Genomic DNA, 19,291 nt, shown 5'->3' on the forward strand with positions numbered 1-19,291 from the left:
TGTGGGGATAACCAGTCCCCAGATGTTGGGGTCGTGGTTCATTCACGCGTCGGTACGAGTGCACGCATGTGACCCCGCAGTGTCACAGCGTCACGTGCTGAGCGGCATGGCCGCTCCGCAGGACACCGTCCGTGATTGTGTGCATTGTATTCTGTGAGTGGCTGGAGGTCAACATCCTGAAAGATATGCTCCCGCTGAGTGTGGAGGACTGCTGTGATTAACGCGCGCCCGGATGGCCGGTTGAATGCCTTTGCTCCTGTGGGCTGGGGCAATTTGACCCCCTGAGATCTCAAAAATGAAGATAGCCAGGGGCACCAAACTCAAAGAGTTGGTTAGCCTGTATATGAATTCCCTCGTCAAAATTTGAGGCTCCTGGATCATGACTCTGGGGTCAAGTAAGGTCAAGCAAGATTAAGCTTCAGATTGGCGTCTCCAGTGCCCCCAGAAATCCACACGCAACCACCGTAAAACTAGATATATGTTCTAAACAAAAGGCTGATGGTGTTCAATAAAGATCAGTGACCTTTTTGGAGCATATAAAGTCATTGTGACCAAATACTACGACATTGCTCCTATTTTGTCATTCGATTAAGAGTCTGAAATTATGTTAGGTGGTGTGCTCCTAAGAACAAAACGTTGGCCTGGATCATTTTGAGCCAGAGATCCACTCTAACGTTTAAAAAGTCCATGGAACATTCCCACTGCGGTCCCTGTCATTAACAAATAAGAAATGAGCACCAAAAAGTACTCCAAAACCGAGCTCTCGAGTAAGAAGCAGGTTACTTTTCACCTCGCTCTGACATTCACAGCTGATCCTAGGTCAATGAAATTGGTTGAATTTCTAGGGTTTATTGATGCATTTCCCAAGAATCAACATCAAACATTATGGCTCCATTTAACACTCCGCTGTTGCATCGCATTGAGCGATTCTCTAGAAATGCCTTTTGCTGACAGCCATGGCCCGACTGCCCTGTCATAGCTCGGCGACCTTACAAGGTAGATTTGATTTTTTTGTATCAAAAGATCCGCTTTTCAATTTTCTATAGCTACGGGAAGTTTGGAGCGGCTGTATGGCACCGTTCGGAAATCATTTTGGAAAAACATTCGGGGGGCCAATTTGACCCCCCCCCCCACCGAGCGCGTGTTAAATCCCTGCAGGGCCGTCCCATGGTGAGACACCCACTGTCAGCCCCGTCCAGAATGTGACCACCTCTGACGCATCTTCCCTGCATTATTCCTCGCACTCTGTTGGAGCGCGTCATTACCTCTGGCGGATTCATCCAACGAAGTGATTCATTACAACTAGCGCATCACTCGGTCGGGTTGCGGCATTGCCTCTTGCGTATCGTTCTGCCCTACTGGGTTATCGCCCTGGCTATTACCTTGTCGTAGTGCAGCAGTATGCAGAGTGTCAGTCTGTGCAGTGTAGCCTTGTCTCCGGAAATGCCATCTTGTCTAGTGGGCCATCGTCTCCGGAGTGTCATTCGTCGTTAATGGGTAATTGTATAGGGAGTGTCATCTGTCGTAATTGGTCATTGTCTCCGGAGTGTCATTGTCGCAGGGGTCATCCCTTCGGGTGTTCATCCGTCGCATTATGTTCTCGTTCCGGAGTGAAACGCTGTCGCAATGCGACATCGTCTCCGAAGTGCCTTACTCCGTAGCAGTGTGAAATTGTCTCCGGAGTGTCACCCTGTCGTAGTGGGTCGTCTCCGGAGTGTCACACGGTCGCAGTGTGTCATCGTCTCTGGGGTGTCACTCTGCAATAGTGGGTTATCTTCTCTGGGGTGTCACTATGTCGTAGTGGTTCATCGTCTCTGGAGTGTCACTCCGCAATAGTGAGTTATCGTCTTCGGAGTGTCACTCTGTCGCAGTGTGTCATCGTCTCCGGCGTGTCACACTGTGGTAGTGGGTTATCGTCCCCGTAGTGTCACTCTGTCGTAGCGAATCATCGCCTCTGGTGCAATACTCTGTCGGAGAGTGTCATCGACTCAAACCTGTCGCTCTGTCTCGGCGTGTCATTCACGTGCTCTCGGCGCCTCACGCTGTCGCAGTTCGTCATCGCCACCGGCGCGTCGCTCGGTCGGGTGTGTCCGGGTCGGTGGGTCGCCGCTCATCGTCGCCGATTGACGCGGCGGTCGACGCAATCTCCTCCCGTCCCCAGTGTCGCCGTCCGCCCTCCGTGGGCAGAGATGGCGAGTGCGGCGCCTAATTGCAATGCCGGCGCGATGATCGCACCGTGCCCCCCCCCCCCCTCCCCGTCCCCCTCCTCCTCGACGAGGCTGAGAGGACGCACCGGCCACTCGAGACGCTCGTTATTTCTGCTTCTTTCGAAGCGCTGACGACACAGGCGTCTCCGCTTCGGAACATTGTTTTATCAGCGGCCGGGGCGTGCGTGGTTCCCCGGCGCCGAGTTGTCTTGTGCCCTAGCTGCGTCGCACCGCTACCGTTTTTATTTGTCTCCGTCACGCCTCGAGCTGACTGGCGGATGTCGTTAAGACGTCACAGTTAAGGATCTCCTGTTACGCATGTCACGGGCGCGGGGTGGCTGAGATAATCAGTTCGCTGACGGGACGGTGTCCTTCGCACGGCCGGGGATTTCATTTCGTTGGCACGTTCTAAACCGGCGGTCTGGTCGCCGATCGGCAACAGATGGCGCTGCCAGCCCGTAAGGACGACTGGTGTCAGGCGACTTTTTCATATTCCCGGTGTGTGGATTCGGCTCGACCAATAGCCCAGCCGACAGTGCAATGCGTAGGGAACCGCCGTGACCGCACCACGGACGTCTGGAGGTACCGGTGCACGGTGATCGTTGGCACCTCACGCATGATTCGGACTAGAAACGCCGCACATTGGGCAGGGAAATGCGTTATGGGTGAGTGGCATCCTTGCAGCCAATAGCCCGGTGTGCGCGCGGTGTGAACAGCAGCGCGGCGACTGACACGGCTTTGGCACTTTCCAGTGAGGGAAGCGTCATAGCCGACTACTACCTGATCTTCAACAACCTGGTGGGCGAGCTCAACACCCAGGACGTAAACGTCCTGTTCCAAGAGAATCTTCCGGTGGCGAAGATGGACATGCCGGACGGATCTGAGCAGAAGGTGCTGCAAATGGGCAGCCTCTCCATCGATGCAGGGTTCAACGACTTCGTGGGTGAGTGAGGGTCTGGGCTCATCTGGGCTAGGCTGTTGAGTCTGTGGGCTGCTGCCGGACCCAGGGACGCCACTCGCGCGTGAGGCGTGAGTACAGCCTACACATCATGTCATAGACCTGACGTGCAGCATGCACAAGGCCTGTCACAGGGTTTTACACTCGGCACGTGGTGTATCAAATTGACGCCTGATAGGTGTATTTGTGATTTTTAAGTTGGCAGAATGAAGTGACATGTCATGTGCATACTATTGACATTTCAAATAAGCTCGCTCTGATATACCCGTGTCCATGGAACAGCTCTCGAGCAGGAATCGGATTTGCGCCGCATTGCCAAAGTTTGAACAAATGTGGTTAGTTTAGTCTGACGACCCTGCCAAAAGTTAGCGAGCTAATTTCTCCCAGAATAATAGCGCACTAAGCAGCGGCCCGTTTGTCCCGTCATATTTGGGCGAGCGCTTGATCATGTCGTTCCAGCCAGAGTTCCTTCGGGACCAATGCGGCCCGCGGCCCGTGTAGAACTATCCTGAAGTCGACAGGCGAGGTTGTGACGCCATCGTCCGGTATCGATTATGATGCCTCGGTAGTGTTTTACGGTCGCGTGTCTCGGAACGTGGCGTGACAACGCAATAGATCTGTACCGTCACAGACGCCAGGCCCGGGCCGGGCCCCGGCACCCTTCTGTCGCCTGCAGGCTCCGTTATCGACCACAATCGAGCGGGGCGGTGAGCAGGCAGACCTTCCCGACGTTGCTCGCTAAAATGAGACACGACCCAATGCCATTTGTCTCGGACTGCGCGGCCTGTGTTTGTTTTCCTCGACTTCTGAGCAGCGGCGCTGTTTCCGGCGACATCTCGAACGCGACAGTCGGAGGTCGGCCATATATCGACGGCGCGTCTGAGTCAGACGGGCCGACCCTGCAGCCGGCATCGGCGCGCCACCCGACCCTACGACGAGCCGCGAGCGGCGGCGGCACGGCGGCGCGAGACCGCGTGCGGCTGATCGATGCCAATATGCCGCCGTGAATGGGCCGGTCATGTCGACGGGCCTCCCGGCGTGATCTGCGCCAATAGCCCGCTTGCGTCAGGATCCGGCCCGGGGGTTGACCGGTCACGCGGCACGGCTCAGGGGCTCGCCTGCGACAGGGCCCAGCCCGGGGGTTGACCGGTCGCGCCGCGCGGCTCTAAGGTCCGCCTGCGACAGGTCCCAGCCCGGGGGTTGACCGGTCACGCGGCACGGCTCAGGGGCTCGCCTGCGACAGGGCCCAGCCCGGGGGTTGACCGGTCACGCGGCACGGCTCAGGGGCTCGCCTGCGACAGGGCCCAGCCCGGGGGTTGACCGGTCACGCGGCACGGCTCAGGGGCTCGCCTGCGACAGGGCCCAGCCCGGGGTTGACCGGTCACGCGGCACGGCTCAGGGGCTCGCCTGCGACAGGTCCCAGCCCGGGGTTGACCGGTCACGCGGCACGGCTCAGGGCTCGCCTGCGACAGGGCCCAGCCCGGGGGTTGACCGGTCACGCGGCACGGCTCAGGGGCTCGCCTGCGACAGGGCCCAGCCCGGGGGGACCGGTCACGCGGCACGGCTCAGGGGCTCGCCTGCGACAGGGCCCAGCCCGGGGGTTGACCGGTCACGCGGCACGGCTCAGGGGCTCGCCTGCGACAGGGCCCAGCCCGGGGGTTGACCGGTCACGCGGCACGGCTCAGGGGCTCGCCTGCGACAGGGCCCAGCCCGGGGGTTGACCGGTCACGCGGCACGGCTCTAAGGCCCGCCTGCGACAGGTCCCAGCTCGGGGGTTGACCGGTCACGCGGCACGGCTCAGGGGCTCGCCTGCGACAGGGCCCAGCCCGGGGGTTGACCGGTCGCGCCGCGCGGCTCTAAAGCCCGCCTGCGACAGGTCCCAGCCCGGGGGTTGACCGGTCACGCGGCGCGGCTCTGGGGCCCGCCTGCATCGGGGCCCGACCCGGGGTTGACCGGTCGCGCGGTGCGACTCTAAGGCCCGCCTGCGACAGGGCCCGGCCTGGGGGTTGATCGGTCGCGCGGCGCGACTGTGCGGCCCGGCTGCGCCAGGTTGCGCTTTTTCATTAGATTAGCTTGGCCCTCTGCGCTCTAGCGCGGCTGTGATTGCATGAATTTGACTACGTCAGATCGACGTTCTCGGTTCTGTCGGTTGCAACACTCAATATTTTGTTAAATTTTTAGCTGACAGGCCTGTGAGTCAGTCGCGAATACGCTCGTGATAAATTCAGCGCTGCGACGACAAACATCACCGCAAGCTGTGTCCTTTTCACCGTACGCGTACTTTTTTAGAAGCGAATAAAGATAGCTGCGCTATTTGTTAAGGCCCAGATAAGCAGCTGCCCGTATTGTACCTTTTGAGGGAAGTAATATTGCCTGTGGTTATCTGGGAAGCAATAGCGCGAGCAGTCATTTTGCAGAGTTACGATTTCGCCGCAATCAGCGCCATGTCCCTGGCCGAGACGCTTGACATCTCAGCCACCATTATATCCTAAAAGGATCGGCTGTTATCACATCCAGCCCAAACCATTGTCACGAATTCTGATTAAACGGATGTCCATGCCAGAGATGTATCTACCCATTAAGCTGTGTATTGTAGCTGTGCGTTAACACATATGTTACATGACATTACTTCCTCTCTGAGCCTAACTGGTGCTCCACCGCTGGTGTCCCAGCTGGCGTACTCCGACTGCATTTTTGTAATGCATTCAAGTGACAAAAACGGGAAATCCGGTTTTATGGCTTTGTTTCTGCTAAGTTTTGCAACTTTTTTTTGCTTTGTGCCTTCCATAAGAAGAAACAAAAGACATCGATGCGTCGTCACCGATCACCAAAACGCTGATTTGATGTGACATGTCCTATTGTTCCGTACCTTAACTAGGAATCAACGCAAGTTCCGGGTCCGGCATTTTCATGCAACACCACACGACTACCGTTTTATTCTCACGGAAAACGGGGCTACATGAAGCCTGCGATCACTCCCGTAACATCGCCCATGGACCAACGCGAGCGCGCAGCGAAGCTAGAGAGCCGGCCCGGTGTGCGCTGGCTGGCAGAGGATCTGGAGAGCCGGCCCGGTGTGCGCTGGCTGTCAGAGGAGCTGGAGAGCCGGCCCGGTGTGCGCTGCCTGACAGAGGAGCTGGAGAGCCAGCCCGGTGTGCGCTGGCTGGCATAGGAGCTGGAGAACCAGCCCGGTGTGTGCTGGTTGGCAGTGGAGCTGGAGAGCCAGCCCGGTGTGCGCTGCCTGGCAGAGGATCTGAAGAGCCAGCCCAGTGCGCGCTGGCTGGCGGCGGAGCTGGGCAGGCAGTCCAGAGGCAGAGGGCGGGCTGTGGTCCGGCAGTCGGGCCGGTCCGCACCAGCAGCAGGTGTCAGCGCGCCGTCTTGTCCGCTCTGGTCAGCCTGGCGGTCCCAGACTGAGCCGTGTCTACCACCGACTGCAGCCCGTCTGCTGCTGACTCCATCTCGCTACGGTTAGCGACCGGCTCTCTCCCGAGTCAGTCAGCTACTGGTACCGTCACGGGTCCGCCAGCCTACCGCCCTGTGCGGAGCCCTCAGCTGCTGGCACCGTCACGGGTCCGCCAGCCTACCGCCCTGTGCGGAGTCCTCAACTACTGGTACCGTCACGGGTCCGCCAGCCTACGACCCTGTGCGGAGTCCTCAGCTACTGGTACCGTCACGGGTCCGCCAGCCTACGACCCTGTGCGGAGTCCTCAGCTACTGGCACCGTCACGGGTCCGCCAGCCTACGGCCCTGTGCGGAGTCCTCAGCTACTGGTACCGTCACAGGTCCGCCAGCCTTCGGCCCTGTGCGGAGTCCTCAGCTGCTGGTACCGTCACGGGTCCGCCAGCCTACGACCCTGTGCGGAGTCCTCAGCTACTGGTACCGCCACGGGTCCGCCAGCCTACGACCCTGTGCGGAGTCCTCAGCTGCTGGTACCGTCACAGGTCCGCCAGCCTTCGGCCCTGTGCGGAGTCCTCAGCTGCTGGTACCGTCACGGGTCCGCCAGCCTTCGGCCCTGTGCGGAGTCCTCAGCTACTGGTACCGTCACGGGCCCGCCAGCCTTCGGCCCTGTGCGGAGCCCTCAGCTGCTGGCACCGTCACGGGTCCGCCAGCCTACCGCCCTGTGCGGAGCCCTCAGCTACTGGCACCGTCACCGGTCCGCCAGCCAACAGCTCTCTGTCAGCCGACGGACCTCCTTCCGTCAGAGCCCGTCAGCTATCAGCAGATGGTCAACAGCTTTGTCGAACCTTGCTTGCTCAACTAAGGCGCTTGGACGCATCGTCAGCACCCGAATTCCGGCACCGTCGGACACGAAAATATTTCGAAACCGTCGCAATCGGTTTAGCCTCACCATTTCTCGGACGTACCGTCGCCGCCTCCGTTGGCGTAACGCCGCTATCCCGCTGGCGCAGCGTCACCGTCCCCACCGGCGTGCCGTCACCACTCCCGCTGATGCAGTGTCTCCCGCTGGTGGCGGCTCTGTGCTGCCGGCGCCGGTCGTCGGGAGCAGGCTCAGCTCCCAGCGGCAGAGGCAGCCGATCGGCACCAGGGCGGCCGCGGCTGCCTCGCGGCTGCTGTGTTGGAGTTGTTGGACTTTTCGTTCGTTAATTTAACGTTGTTTTTTTAGCAGTTTCGGCTTGCGTTTTCCACGCGATGAGCTTACGTCACACGCTTTGGTTTTGAATCCACTGTTTACGGAGTCCAGGCACACCTGCGCTGTTGTGGCCTCGGGAATAAGCCCGTTGGTTTACCTGTTAACGATGCGCAAACACCGAGCCCACCTTGGGCCCAGACGGAAGCAACACCACTTAACCATCATCACATGACATTGGCAGAATCGGATGCAGAATCTCATGGGCTCTCACGCGTGACCTCGAGAACTGAGCCAGCACCAAATCCCTTCCCCAGTTGGCTGCTTGACGCCTGATAATGGTCGCTGTCGATCGAGAGCTGTCTCAGCACGCAGCCTGTCAATGATCGATAAGGATATGTGTAGATCCGGCGTGTTTTTAGCTCAGAACAGCACGAGCCCAGCGGGACGCATTGCGTAGTGCGAGGCGAGCAAAGCGAAAACAGATGTAAGCGTTTTCAGCTTTATCCTGCAGTCGATGTCAGAAAATATAACGGAGCCAGTTACCTTCGGTATTCGATTCCAGTGGGTTTAATCAAGGCGTTGGTCTACCTTTCATGAGAATTCAGCAGGCAAAGGTGCGCTGATGCAGCTGATGCAGCAGATGCTGCTAATTGACGAATGATATTCCTTGAAACGTGGCTACCTATGAGTGGCTGTGAGACTCATTAGGCTTGGACATTTAACCCGCGAATTAAGAAAATGTGCGGTGATGCATGGTTTTGGCAACTGCGACCAAAATACCCACTATGAAAAAGCGAGGGTTTCCAGTGGCTATTGGTCACAACAAACAGGTCAATATGCCTGTGCAGTGTTTGGGCCCAATCCCTCTCGGGTATAGGGCATAGCGCTTATACTTGAGATCGGTCTCGGAAAAGGAAGCATTCGCCGCTCTCGGTCGATTACTAGCACGTCCATGTATGAGTTGGACGGTTTAAGGACCTGCTCGTGACTTGCAGCCGTACATTTTCCTACACCGCACTTTTGGTTTTACCTGTTCATCTATTCTGCTTGTCGAGATCTGACATGAATCCACAAACCTGTCCCAAAGCGCAGGTCCATGTTCCATGCGCACGCCAGCGCGTGTCTGATCCGCACAGATCGACGCCCCACCTTCGCTGGTGCGCTGTCCGTTTTCTCCTCCGTTGGTCCCGTACCGCTGTGATGTTGGGCCGGCGAGATCTGGACCCGGCTTGGAGCCGCATTCTTCAGTCATTTCACAACCTGGAAGCTTCTTGGTTTCTATGTTAGGAGGTGAGGTGGAGGGGAGGTGGGGGAGGTGAAATCGCTTCGATATTGCTATGTCGCAGGTAAAATAAGCCCGACCGGTTTGCACGGAAATGTTCAATAGCTTGCACAGCACACATTTTAAAAACTCGCATTCCGCGCCAACAACTGCGTGAACCTGCGATCGGCAGTCACAAAAATATTAGCTTCTAGCAAGCGTGACAGCCGCACAGGGCCGCGTAATTTCCAAGCACGGCTCTCACGGCCAACGACCTCGCCTCTTTGGGAGCCCATGGCACCGTTAGCAGAACTGCTGCAATTTCAAGACAACCTGAAACCAGTTAAAAATCCTTCTCAGTATTGGACGAGTAAGGAGACAATAGAGATTATTATTTCGCGTTAAATGTTACCCATTTAGATCATCTCGCAATATTTGATGCAGTCAGCCATTGTTCAGAATATCATTTTAATGAGTACCACGGTTTTTAAGCTCTAGAACGACGATACTCGACATGAGAACATGTTTTTACGAGGTATTTATGCGTCTTGAAACTCATTCAAGGTGTTGAAGTTATTGCAGTCAGTTGTACAGCCTGGGTGTGAGGTAAAGAGCACAAACGCACTTGCAGAACAAATTTTGATAATTCCCAATGCCTGCCCAAAGGAAAAACCGAGGTAATTATTATTGGCACTATTTGTTCCAATCTGGCAACCATTTATTTTCCAATGTAAACAGGGATGTTGTCGCATTGGTGCATATCTGGGCCTGGGACACAACAATTAACTGCATTGTTTTGTCTCTTCGCCATCAACAATATCATGACCGGCGAAGATGAGTACATTATGGTTAATGCGCTGATTGTTCGCAAATAACGAACTGCTCGAATTATAGTTCGCTTCGATACGCTGTCCACTGGCGGTCAAAATCAAGTGGTGTGCCTAATAAAGATCAAGTGGCGCGTGATTTGTAGTTGTTGCCATCGAAGTGTATACCTCGTGCCTGTACACCCTGTAATGGATGCACCTTGTAAATGGTGTGCCATTTGTTTCAAGTCGTTGTGCCGTTAAATGCTCCCATGGCCCCTGAGCGCTAACATGGTCAGTGCAGTCGCTGGGGCTCCGTAGTAGGGCGTGACGACGTGCGCTGCGTTCCTCAAAAAAGATGCTGCGGACTGTACGTGATCAGCCTGACCTGGCCGGGTCATGGAAACTTAACTCACCTGGCAAAGACAGGCTCAGCCTCGCCGGCAATCAGTACTGTCAGTCTTAGGCTGGCACTGCCCAGATTTCAGCCAAGAAACGCAGACGTGATATATACCAAAAACACTGTCGGTGAACTGCCAAGCGTGATATACCGTTTTTTACCGTTTTTATATATACCGATTTGCGGATCGTGCATGGTCATAATTGGTTGTTTTACATCTCACTAGACACTACTGATCAGGTGATCATGTAAATGCTTCGGCCCACTTTCGAACCCTGGACCACGCCGGCACCCCATTGTGAGGGCATTTGGGATTCGCATATGATTGTGCGGGACGATTGCCGTGATAGTTACAACCTCCATCAATCTCATGTCAGAGAGATGGACGACGACTCCGGATCAATGCCCAACAATGGCTATTTTCGAATCTTGTCTGGTAAACTTGCCATGCGTGTAGACATGCGGATGTTGATAGACTATCGCGATCGTGGAGTACATAAAACCCGATGCTGAGCAGTAGGCAGCATGCTAACGGTTTGTGAACGGTGTCTGTGTTGCAGTCCAAAAGCCCCAGCCTGTATTGGCCAAGGCGGAGGCGAACTACCTGATCCCAGAGTGGAGTATCGCCGTCATCGTCATCGGTCTCACCGCGCTCCTCTTCATGCTCATCTTTGGTATCGTGCTGGTGAGTGTTTTGGCACAGGGGCGGCTAACTGCTGCACTGAAGCCCACCCGCCCCTCTCCGAGATGGGATCACTTCACACAGGGCGGGTAACTGCTGTACTGAAGTCCACTCCACCTCTTCCCGAGATGAGATTACTCCACACGGGGGCGGGTGACCGCTGTGCTCAATTCCACTCCGCCTCTCCCCGATATGAGATTACTCCACGCGGGGGTGGGTGACCGCTGTACTCAAGTCCACTCCACCTCTCCCCGAGATGAGACTACTCCGCGCGGGGGTGGGTGACCGCTGTACTCAAGTCCACTCCGCCTCTCCCCGAGATGAGATTACTCCACGCGGGGGCGGGTGACCGCTGTACTCAAGTCCACTCCACCTCTCCCCGAGATGACATCATTCCACCCGGAATCTGGCCTACCGTCCCTCCGAGCCCAGGTCATCCTGCTTCCAAATGAGTTCAGTTGAGTTCCTGCAACCCAGACGAGTCCAGTCGAGCCCCTGAGTATCAGACGAGTCCGTTCAGCTCCGAAGCGACTCCGCTCAAGCCATCTCACTGCGCTTTCACCCATTCCAGCCTGCTCCGCCCCAATATCACAACGTGTTCGGCTCCTACATCCCCAGCTCAGTCCACTTCATTCACGATCTCAGCCCAGCTCAGCCCCAGCCCATTTCCAGTCACATCCACTCCGTCCGTAGCCCGTCCATTCCGTCCCACGCTCGTCCGATCTCCTCCCCGGCCTTACCCCCCCCCCCCCCCCCCCCCATCCAGGCTGGTGGCTCCCTCTGTCCTACCAGGGGCGGTTCACGGGCAGGACCAGCACACAGAGTGGAGAACCCGGTGGGGCGCACCAGTCCTCTCAGCCCAGGCCAGCGGGGCAGCCCCTGCCGTTCCATTGGCCACCGGCTGAGGGAGGCTGATGTACGCTGGCGGGCTCACAGCGTGTGCAATAGCGGGCGGAACAACCTTGTTGCTTCCGTGTCGCCCCGCTCAGGTGAGCTGTCGGTGTGCTTTGAGAGTGTAATGGGACTGTTGGGCCGCGAACGAGCCGACTGGCGAGGACGTCTGCCATCGGCCGGACCCCGCGCCCGGTTCTGCTGCTTTATAGTGCTGCTGCGCAAATGCGATTGTCTCCGCGGCGTTGAAGGACGGCGTTTAACTGTCGTCTAAATCATCCTGCCGTAGCATTTCATTACTAGGCGAAAGTGTCCAGTAACGTGGGTCTTCGCAAACTCCACGGTTTCCTGAGCAAGTTTAAGTGAAAAAGAATGCAAGCTACCTCGCTGGCTGTCCTTTGATTCTTCGCGAAAAATGGATGCGGCGCGCTCTAACTCACGCATCGGCGTAACTTCACCCAGCCGAGCTCGACGTTAATCAGACGAGATTTAGTGCCAAAAGTCGACCGTAAATTTATCATCTGATCTACCCCAGCAGTCCTGGGACTCGGTGGCTCTCGTATGTGATTGGTGACGTATCTGCAGTGTGCGGGCTCGATACGCTATGAGCTCGCCCGGCCCAGTGCTGCGCGAGGGAGCCGCTGCCACTGGCGCCCACCGCTGGCCCGCAGCTAACCGTCGGGCGTGGTCAGCCTTGAACGGAACCCGCTGCCGTCCGAGAGTTCCGCGTTGATACGATCTGGCCGGTGCCAAGCGCCGGCTTCGTCACCGCGGCCGGCAGACGCCGCTTCACCCAGGCCGCATCACGCGGACGAGGCGTGGCATCGGGCCGTGGCTCACGCAGATGGGGCGTGACATCAGGACGTGGCTCACGCAGATGGGGCGTGACGTCGGGCCGTGGCTCATGCAGACGGGGCGTGACATGGGACGATGGCTCACGCGTACGGGGTGTGACTTGGGGCACAGGGTCACGCAGACGGGGCGTGACATGCGGATGACTCACGCGGACGGGGCATGGCATGGGGCCATGGCTCATACGGACACGGCGTGACATGGGATCGTGCCTCACCCGGGCAGGGTGTGACGTGGGTTATGGTTTTCGCGGACTGGGCGTGTCATGGGGGCTTGGGTCACTCGGATGGGGCGTGACATGGGGTCTTGGTTCACGCAGACAGGATGTGACATGGGACGGTGGCTCAGGTGGACAGGGTGTGACATGGAATGGTGGCTAACGCGGACGGGGCGTGACATGGAATGGAGGCTAACGCGGACGGGGTGTGACATGGAATGGTGGCTAACGCGGGCGGGGCGTGACATGGAATGGTCGCTCACGTGGACGAGTCGTATCATGGGGCCGTGGCTCACTAGCATGGGGCGACAAGTGGAACGAGGCCTCACATGGGGAGATTTAAGATGTCCCCACTCGGGATGGCCTGTCGTTTTACACTGCCAGACACATCCTGCGCTTGCATGGTATGACTGCCGGGTTGTTTCTATGTATATTCTATAAACTATCATCCGGGGGTGTTTTCAAAGGAGAAGAAATAGCACCATTTGTTCCTTAAATGTTCCGAAAATGTTCAACGCCGCGCAATAAATTTGTTGTGTCTTTTAAGGCAGTGTTTCACATTTGTATATAGTTTTGAGCCAAAACAAACATTTTGAAGGTCTGAAAACAAACATTTTCTGGCCATGCGCCCGCGAAGATGTGCAGATTTGTTTCGTGCAAATTATTTCAAGGCTACCCAGGCGTGCATGACGTCATAGCAACGTCATGCAAATGCTGCCAGCTCACAGTCCAGGCGGCGTTCAAAACTAGGAAAATATTATCCTCCAGCCGTTCAGATCTGGCGTCCGTGAGCGAGATTTCCAATTAAAGTGTATATCGATTGGCTCTCCACGATGCTGAGCAAGCTGTACAAGCGTCAATCACGAACCTCGTTTTGGGCTAAATTCTATATATATATATATATATATATATATATATATATATATATATATATATATCAAAGCTCGGTTAGACATGGCTTCCTCAGTTGCTGGCTATTATGGAAATAAGACTTGTAATCGAGTGAATTAAGAATAGCGTCATAACCGAGAATAGCAATGCCAGTAAGCATCTTAAACTCACGAATAATTATGCAAGAACACCACGAGAAAAGACCAAAACATGAGCACATAACAATATTTGGCTCAGCGAACAGTGCCAACCCGTGCTGCCATCTTTCGATGAGTTTGAAGTACTATAAGTAAGTGGCAATTTAGCACTGCCAGTTTGACAGTATCTCCACGTCATACAAACGGTCTATGATGCAATCAAACATTCACTTATTGAGGAGCATATTTATTAAATAGATAAATTTTGGTGCCAAGAGTAATCTTTTTCACTTAAAGTATACGAATAGTTAAAAGTGAGTATGTTTCCTTTTATCTGATGTTTACTTAAATGCCTTCAAATGGGGAGCATTCCCTATAGCATATGTTTGGACGTTTCTCTAAATACGCGATTTTATCATCTTTCATGCACACACTTACTAATACATGAATTAGCTTCTCTCATGATGAAACACTTTCTGACTCCATCTTCCTTCCTCACTTTCAGTGCGTTTCTGCCCGTGTGAGCTCTTTGTAATGGGCCGGTGGTGGTCTGCTCGGTGATGTTCATGATATATAGTATTATATTGACCCGTGCTCAGGTCACTTTATGCGCTGGATCCTCGCAAGCTCTGCCCAGTGACGAAAAAAATCAAAAGGATTTGATGGCTTCTCTGAAAACTAAGACAACGTCTATACAGATGAGAACGAACATTCCCTGGCCAAGCGCGCACAAAATGTCAATTTTTTTCTTAAACCACTCCATCTGACCGATGAATTTTCACGAACACACATCCACTGATTTACGTTCTGCAGTCCATTTCACCGTATGATAGCTTCTTTCCGGCACCCCCGCAGACGGGCTCCCTGAGGTGACCGAGCCAGCGTGGGTCCCGTCGGTCGGTATGGCCACCACTCCGGGAGAAAGCTGGCCAGCTCGGGTCACACGCCTGGCACGGCATAGCGTGGCCGCCGGACCGCCGGTTACCGCTCCCACAGCTGGTCAACACGCCGGATGGCCAGGCCGCCAGCCTTGAGCGTGCCGAGTCGCCCGCCGACAGCCGGCGGGTGGCAGCGAGTCGGCCACACGCGGACGTTCGCTGTCAGCGTCGCCGACGGCCGGGTGCGGCCTCGCCGACCCCGCCCCAGCCGCGCCGTCGCTGTCGTGCTGCCCCCGTTCCGGAGATGTGTACACGTCCGCGGCGTCGCGCCGGTAAAAAGTGGTGGCGCCGTCATGGCATCCATGCAGCTGACAGCCGGCGACCTCTGCCGATGCGGCTGAACCACGAGCCGGCAGCTGGCGACTTCTGGCGACGCGGCTGGACTTGTTATCATGCTAATCCAGAACCCCTGCCTCTCCCTCCCCACCACGGCAGGCGGCTCCTCGGAGTTCAGCTCGAAAGCAGAACTCCTTCGAGAAAATAGGCTAATCAGTGTGCATAACTTCTAGTCGGAACGGTTTCAGACTCGGCGGAAACGTTATCGTCAACGCTGAAGTACGCAGATAGATGCGCTCTGATTTCCGCTTCTCAGAGCAGCTCTATTGCTTCCTGGCGGTTGCCATGGCGGCGATTAGCGCTTCGCTGCGGCCGACAGCTCGGTCTGGGTGCGCGATGAGCCGTGCTTTTCTCAGACCTTTGCTGAGGGCCTGAGTCTGACGGGGGACCTCGATGGCAGGCGGCGTGCACGGAACGAGGTGGCCCTGGGGACCTCCAGCAGCGGGCGCCATTAGCGCCGCGCTCGCGGAGGCCAAGTGGGCGGAGAGTGGCGTCGTGCGCTCGGCCCCGGCGGACCGTGGCACCCGCTGACAGCTGCAAATGGTGCGAGACCGGGCCTAGCGCCGGTCCGCCCCACCACCAGCCGGCAGCGCCGACCCGGGCCCAACTCTGTTCACGTTATGGCGGATATGGATCTGTCTGATCGGGCCAGCCGGTCGGTTGATCGGCCAGCTGAGCTGTCCGTCGGCCCGCGGCTCTGTGGCCCTCGGCCTGGCAGTGGTGCGCCCCGCCCGGCGGCAGGCCGCTCGACACAGGCCCGGCCCGGCAGCGCCGCTGCCGTGACGACGCTGGCCAGCGCTCTCTGACGACGCCTGAGCAAACTTGGAGGGCTGTAGACAGTGTCGAACCGGTCCAGAGGGCCAATTGAGCTCATCCCATTCGGTGAGGAGCTGCTCGAAAAGTTGGCGCCGCCCTCGGTGGCAGCTTCGCTGCGCGTCTCTTCCCAAAAGCCGGCGTGGGCTCAATAGATTGAGGAACGGCAACCCTCGTCCGAGATAGTGTTCCTTGGGGCGTAGATTGCTTGTCCCGGACGGCTGATGTGTGGCGAGTGAAACTGTCTGCTTCAGAAAAGGGCTTAGCTGAATCCATTCCAAAATTCGGAATCGTACTGGAGAGTACGTTTGGCAATTTCGCGGATATTAAAAAGCAAGTTTCGAAATTTGGCTATCCGGATGGTTGAGTGTGTGTCACAGGAGAGGTATGCGTGTGCACCCGGTTAACACTTGTTTGCATGGCGTGTTTTTAGATAGTTTTAATTGCACAGTTCAGGACCGCTTCCAGAGGGTCTTCAATTTGCCAGGAGGATGACACCATGCCTTCAGAGAGCAGTTCGGTGGCGACAAACGATCCAAGCCCGAGTCCTCGGGCGATAAAGATAATTGGACAGGATTTGCCACGGTGGCTCTCCATGTGGGCATGATTGCACGGCTGGTTTGTGTCTTCAGAGAAGGGATCCCGGCACAATTGGAGGGTTTCGCGCACCACTGCCGCCAAGCCGGCCTGTGCCCGCGGAAATACGAAATCGAACTGCCGCCACGAGCTTCTCGCGTCTTCTCACGCGTCGAGGATTTTCGGGCACGACGTCGTTGTGGTTCGAGGGAATATCGCGCCGGGGCCGCGATAGTTCCATTCTATGTGCTGGTGCGAGCGTGTAAAGCCCTGCCTGCGGATGACCAGTCAGACCGCATCCAGGCTTCCGAGCCAACCCTGTGTGAGTGAGGGCTTCTGAATCAGATGTGGATCCAGCGTAAGAGGCGAGGCCGGGCGCCGACCATTCATTCTTGCTCGCCGCTGTTTCAGATGTGGAACCGGCGTAAGAGGCGAGGCCGGGCGCCGCGCACCACCGTGCCGCTAACGGCCGATATGCTGAACGAGCTGGACAAGAGCCACATGGCCGGCGTCGACAACTACGGCGCCGACGATGTGTACGACCCGGACGACGCCTGGAACAATGACAAGGTCACCTACGACCGACGGCTGGTGAGAGCTGGGAGCTGGCTGGCTAGGGATTCGGTTAAGGTACAGCTGTCTGTCGGGGGGGGGGGGGGATGCTCAGGGGTCGACAGCTGGTGAGAGCTGGAAGCTGGGTGGTGAGGGATCCGGCGAGGGTACAGCTGACGGTCGGGCGGCGGGTGCTCAGGGGTCGTCCCAGTGATAGACATAGGTTTTAAATGTGAGGTGGAGAGGTCGCCGTGGCGAGGGGACGGGAGTGGTGTGCTTGGGACCTACCCTACCCCTCCCTGTGAAAATTTGCGTACTTACCCGTAACGGGTCCGCGTGACGTCGGCGGGCGGCGCTGGAAGTGGAGAGGAGGAGAGGGACCCGGGGTCGTGTGCAGAGTCAGACTACAGTCTAATGAAGTCATGTAAAATGTCCAGAGCGGCATTTGCATGCCAGCGTGAAAGCAATCCCAACGGGCATTGGTCCAACCCAGGCGCGTTAAAATGCCGGAGCGGCTGTGGGCACATTCCCCGCCAGAGTGGCACCAATGCCTGGCTGTCAAATTTGTGTGGCTCCAATGCGCTGATGTCAAATTTCTCGTGGGTAGACCGGTTGGGCACGACGCCACACTTGCCGGTGTGCGACCGCCCGCTTAACCTGGCATGGCCTGGGGCATTTCATCAAACGCGCAACTGTGTCGAGCACAAGGTTTAGGCGACACAAATCACATCGGTTGGAGAGCGTACCTTACGTGGTCTCTGTTCATGACCTACTGCGAACCGACCCCGCCGTAGTCAGACCAGGAGAAGAATGACGCTCAAGCGAGGTAAGGCAAAGGCGAAGACTGTGAATTGATGCACACATAGATGCAAAAAGCCGCGAAAGCCTTCACTATTGACGTCGCGTTTTGTGAACTCAGCATCGAGCTAAGCACCACCGTCAAATTGACTGCCTGACATGCGTAAAAAATCATGGCCCTGCCTGCCCGCCTTTTGTGACGGTTCAGAAATTGTCCTTAACACTAGGAGTTCTCTCTCCCCCGGAGGTCGCTGGCCAAGCTGGCGGGTCCGTGGTCACCGCCGTGACTGTCACAGTGCGCGACGCGCTTCTCTGATCTTGTTGACGCACGAGTTTCGTGCTCTTAAATTGCGTGAAATGTCCCGGTCTTTGCCGTGACGTCAGTACCACACTGTGCCTCTTAGGTGATGGCAAACCGTTCTTGTATCGTTTAACGCCGTGTAGTATGCTCTTGTCCAAGTTTAAAATTCAATAATAAATTGATCAGGTTGACTCGAATGCAGACGCTCGTCTTGTGCCTAGGTTATCCGTAACTTTTGTGGGTCAATTTCAGTGTATCGTATTTTGAACATGGTTGGATTTCCCGATCATTAGTTTGCTAACAACTGGTAATCAATAGCAAACATATTCTGTTAAACCATCCTACGGGAGCGATGCTTCACTCCTCAGGGAAGTTGGTATGGTGTGGGGGCCTCGAGACTCTTTGGTTACGAGGTGTCTTAGAAAACTTCCTCCCCGGTGACAGCAACCTCTCGCGGGATAACCTGACCCAGGTCGGCGGGTATATCGGCACCAAGCGCAACGATGCCTCTTGTCCAGGGCGGCGAACGAATCAAACCAGACGTTGCGTTTAGCGTGGTAGCTTTTCAATGTTTTTTTATAGTGATCAAGGTTATGCTCCCCTGTTGGAGTATTTATTCTTCATGCCGTGACCGGGCGTCACCCGCGCGGAAAGCCTCGGCCGAGTACTCCGGACCCGTGTCCAGCTGCACTGAGCGGGCTCTGGCCCTCCCGCGCCACTATCCTGACCCGCCCCCTCTCGCCGCAGCGTTCCGCCAGCCGCGAGACGAAGAACAATGATATGAAGAACTACAACATCTACGACAGCTGGCGCAGCGACTACTCGGGACCGCACGGCTCGGCCGCCGGCTGGAGTCGGAAAAGGTGGACAATTTCGACGACGACCCCGACGACCTTCTGAGCGGCCGGCGCGATGGCGGTGATACCAGCGGGTGCACGGGGCGCCTTCGCAGTGACGATGTGCGCGCGCACCGAGTGTGCGTCTTTCACGGGGATCGGCCGGGCGCCGGTCAGCGGACCGACACACTGCCAGCAGTGGCGCCCGGCGCGCGTGCGTGCCGGTGTGAGACAGGGGCGAGAGAGAG

General features: G+C 56.6%; 1 protein-coding gene across 1 annotated transcript in view; it reads left to right on the forward strand.

Annotated features, from left to right (window-relative positions):
- Positions 1-19,291, forward strand: part of LOC119111313 (mucin-5AC) — a 141,675-nt gene that overhangs the window by 54,328 nt on the left and 68,056 nt on the right. Inside the window, exons 5-8 of the mRNA XM_037235126.1 lie at positions 2,960-3,150; positions 10,784-10,908; positions 16,968-17,147; positions 18,955-19,060. Of these exons, the coding sequence (XP_037091021.1) occupies positions 2,960-3,150; positions 10,784-10,908; positions 16,968-17,147; positions 18,955-19,060 (602 nt within the window). The remainder of the gene's footprint in view (positions 1-2,959; positions 3,151-10,783; positions 10,909-16,967; positions 17,148-18,954; positions 19,061-19,291) is intronic.

Source organism: Pollicipes pollicipes, unplaced genomic scaffold, assembly GCF_011947565.3.
Source record: "Pollicipes pollicipes isolate AB1234 unplaced genomic scaffold, Ppol_2.1 Scaffold_7261;HRSCAF=8764_pilon_pilon_pilon, whole genome shotgun sequence".
NCBI classification, from domain to species: domain Eukaryota; kingdom Metazoa; phylum Arthropoda; class Thecostraca; order Pollicipedomorpha; family Pollicipedidae; genus Pollicipes; species Pollicipes pollicipes.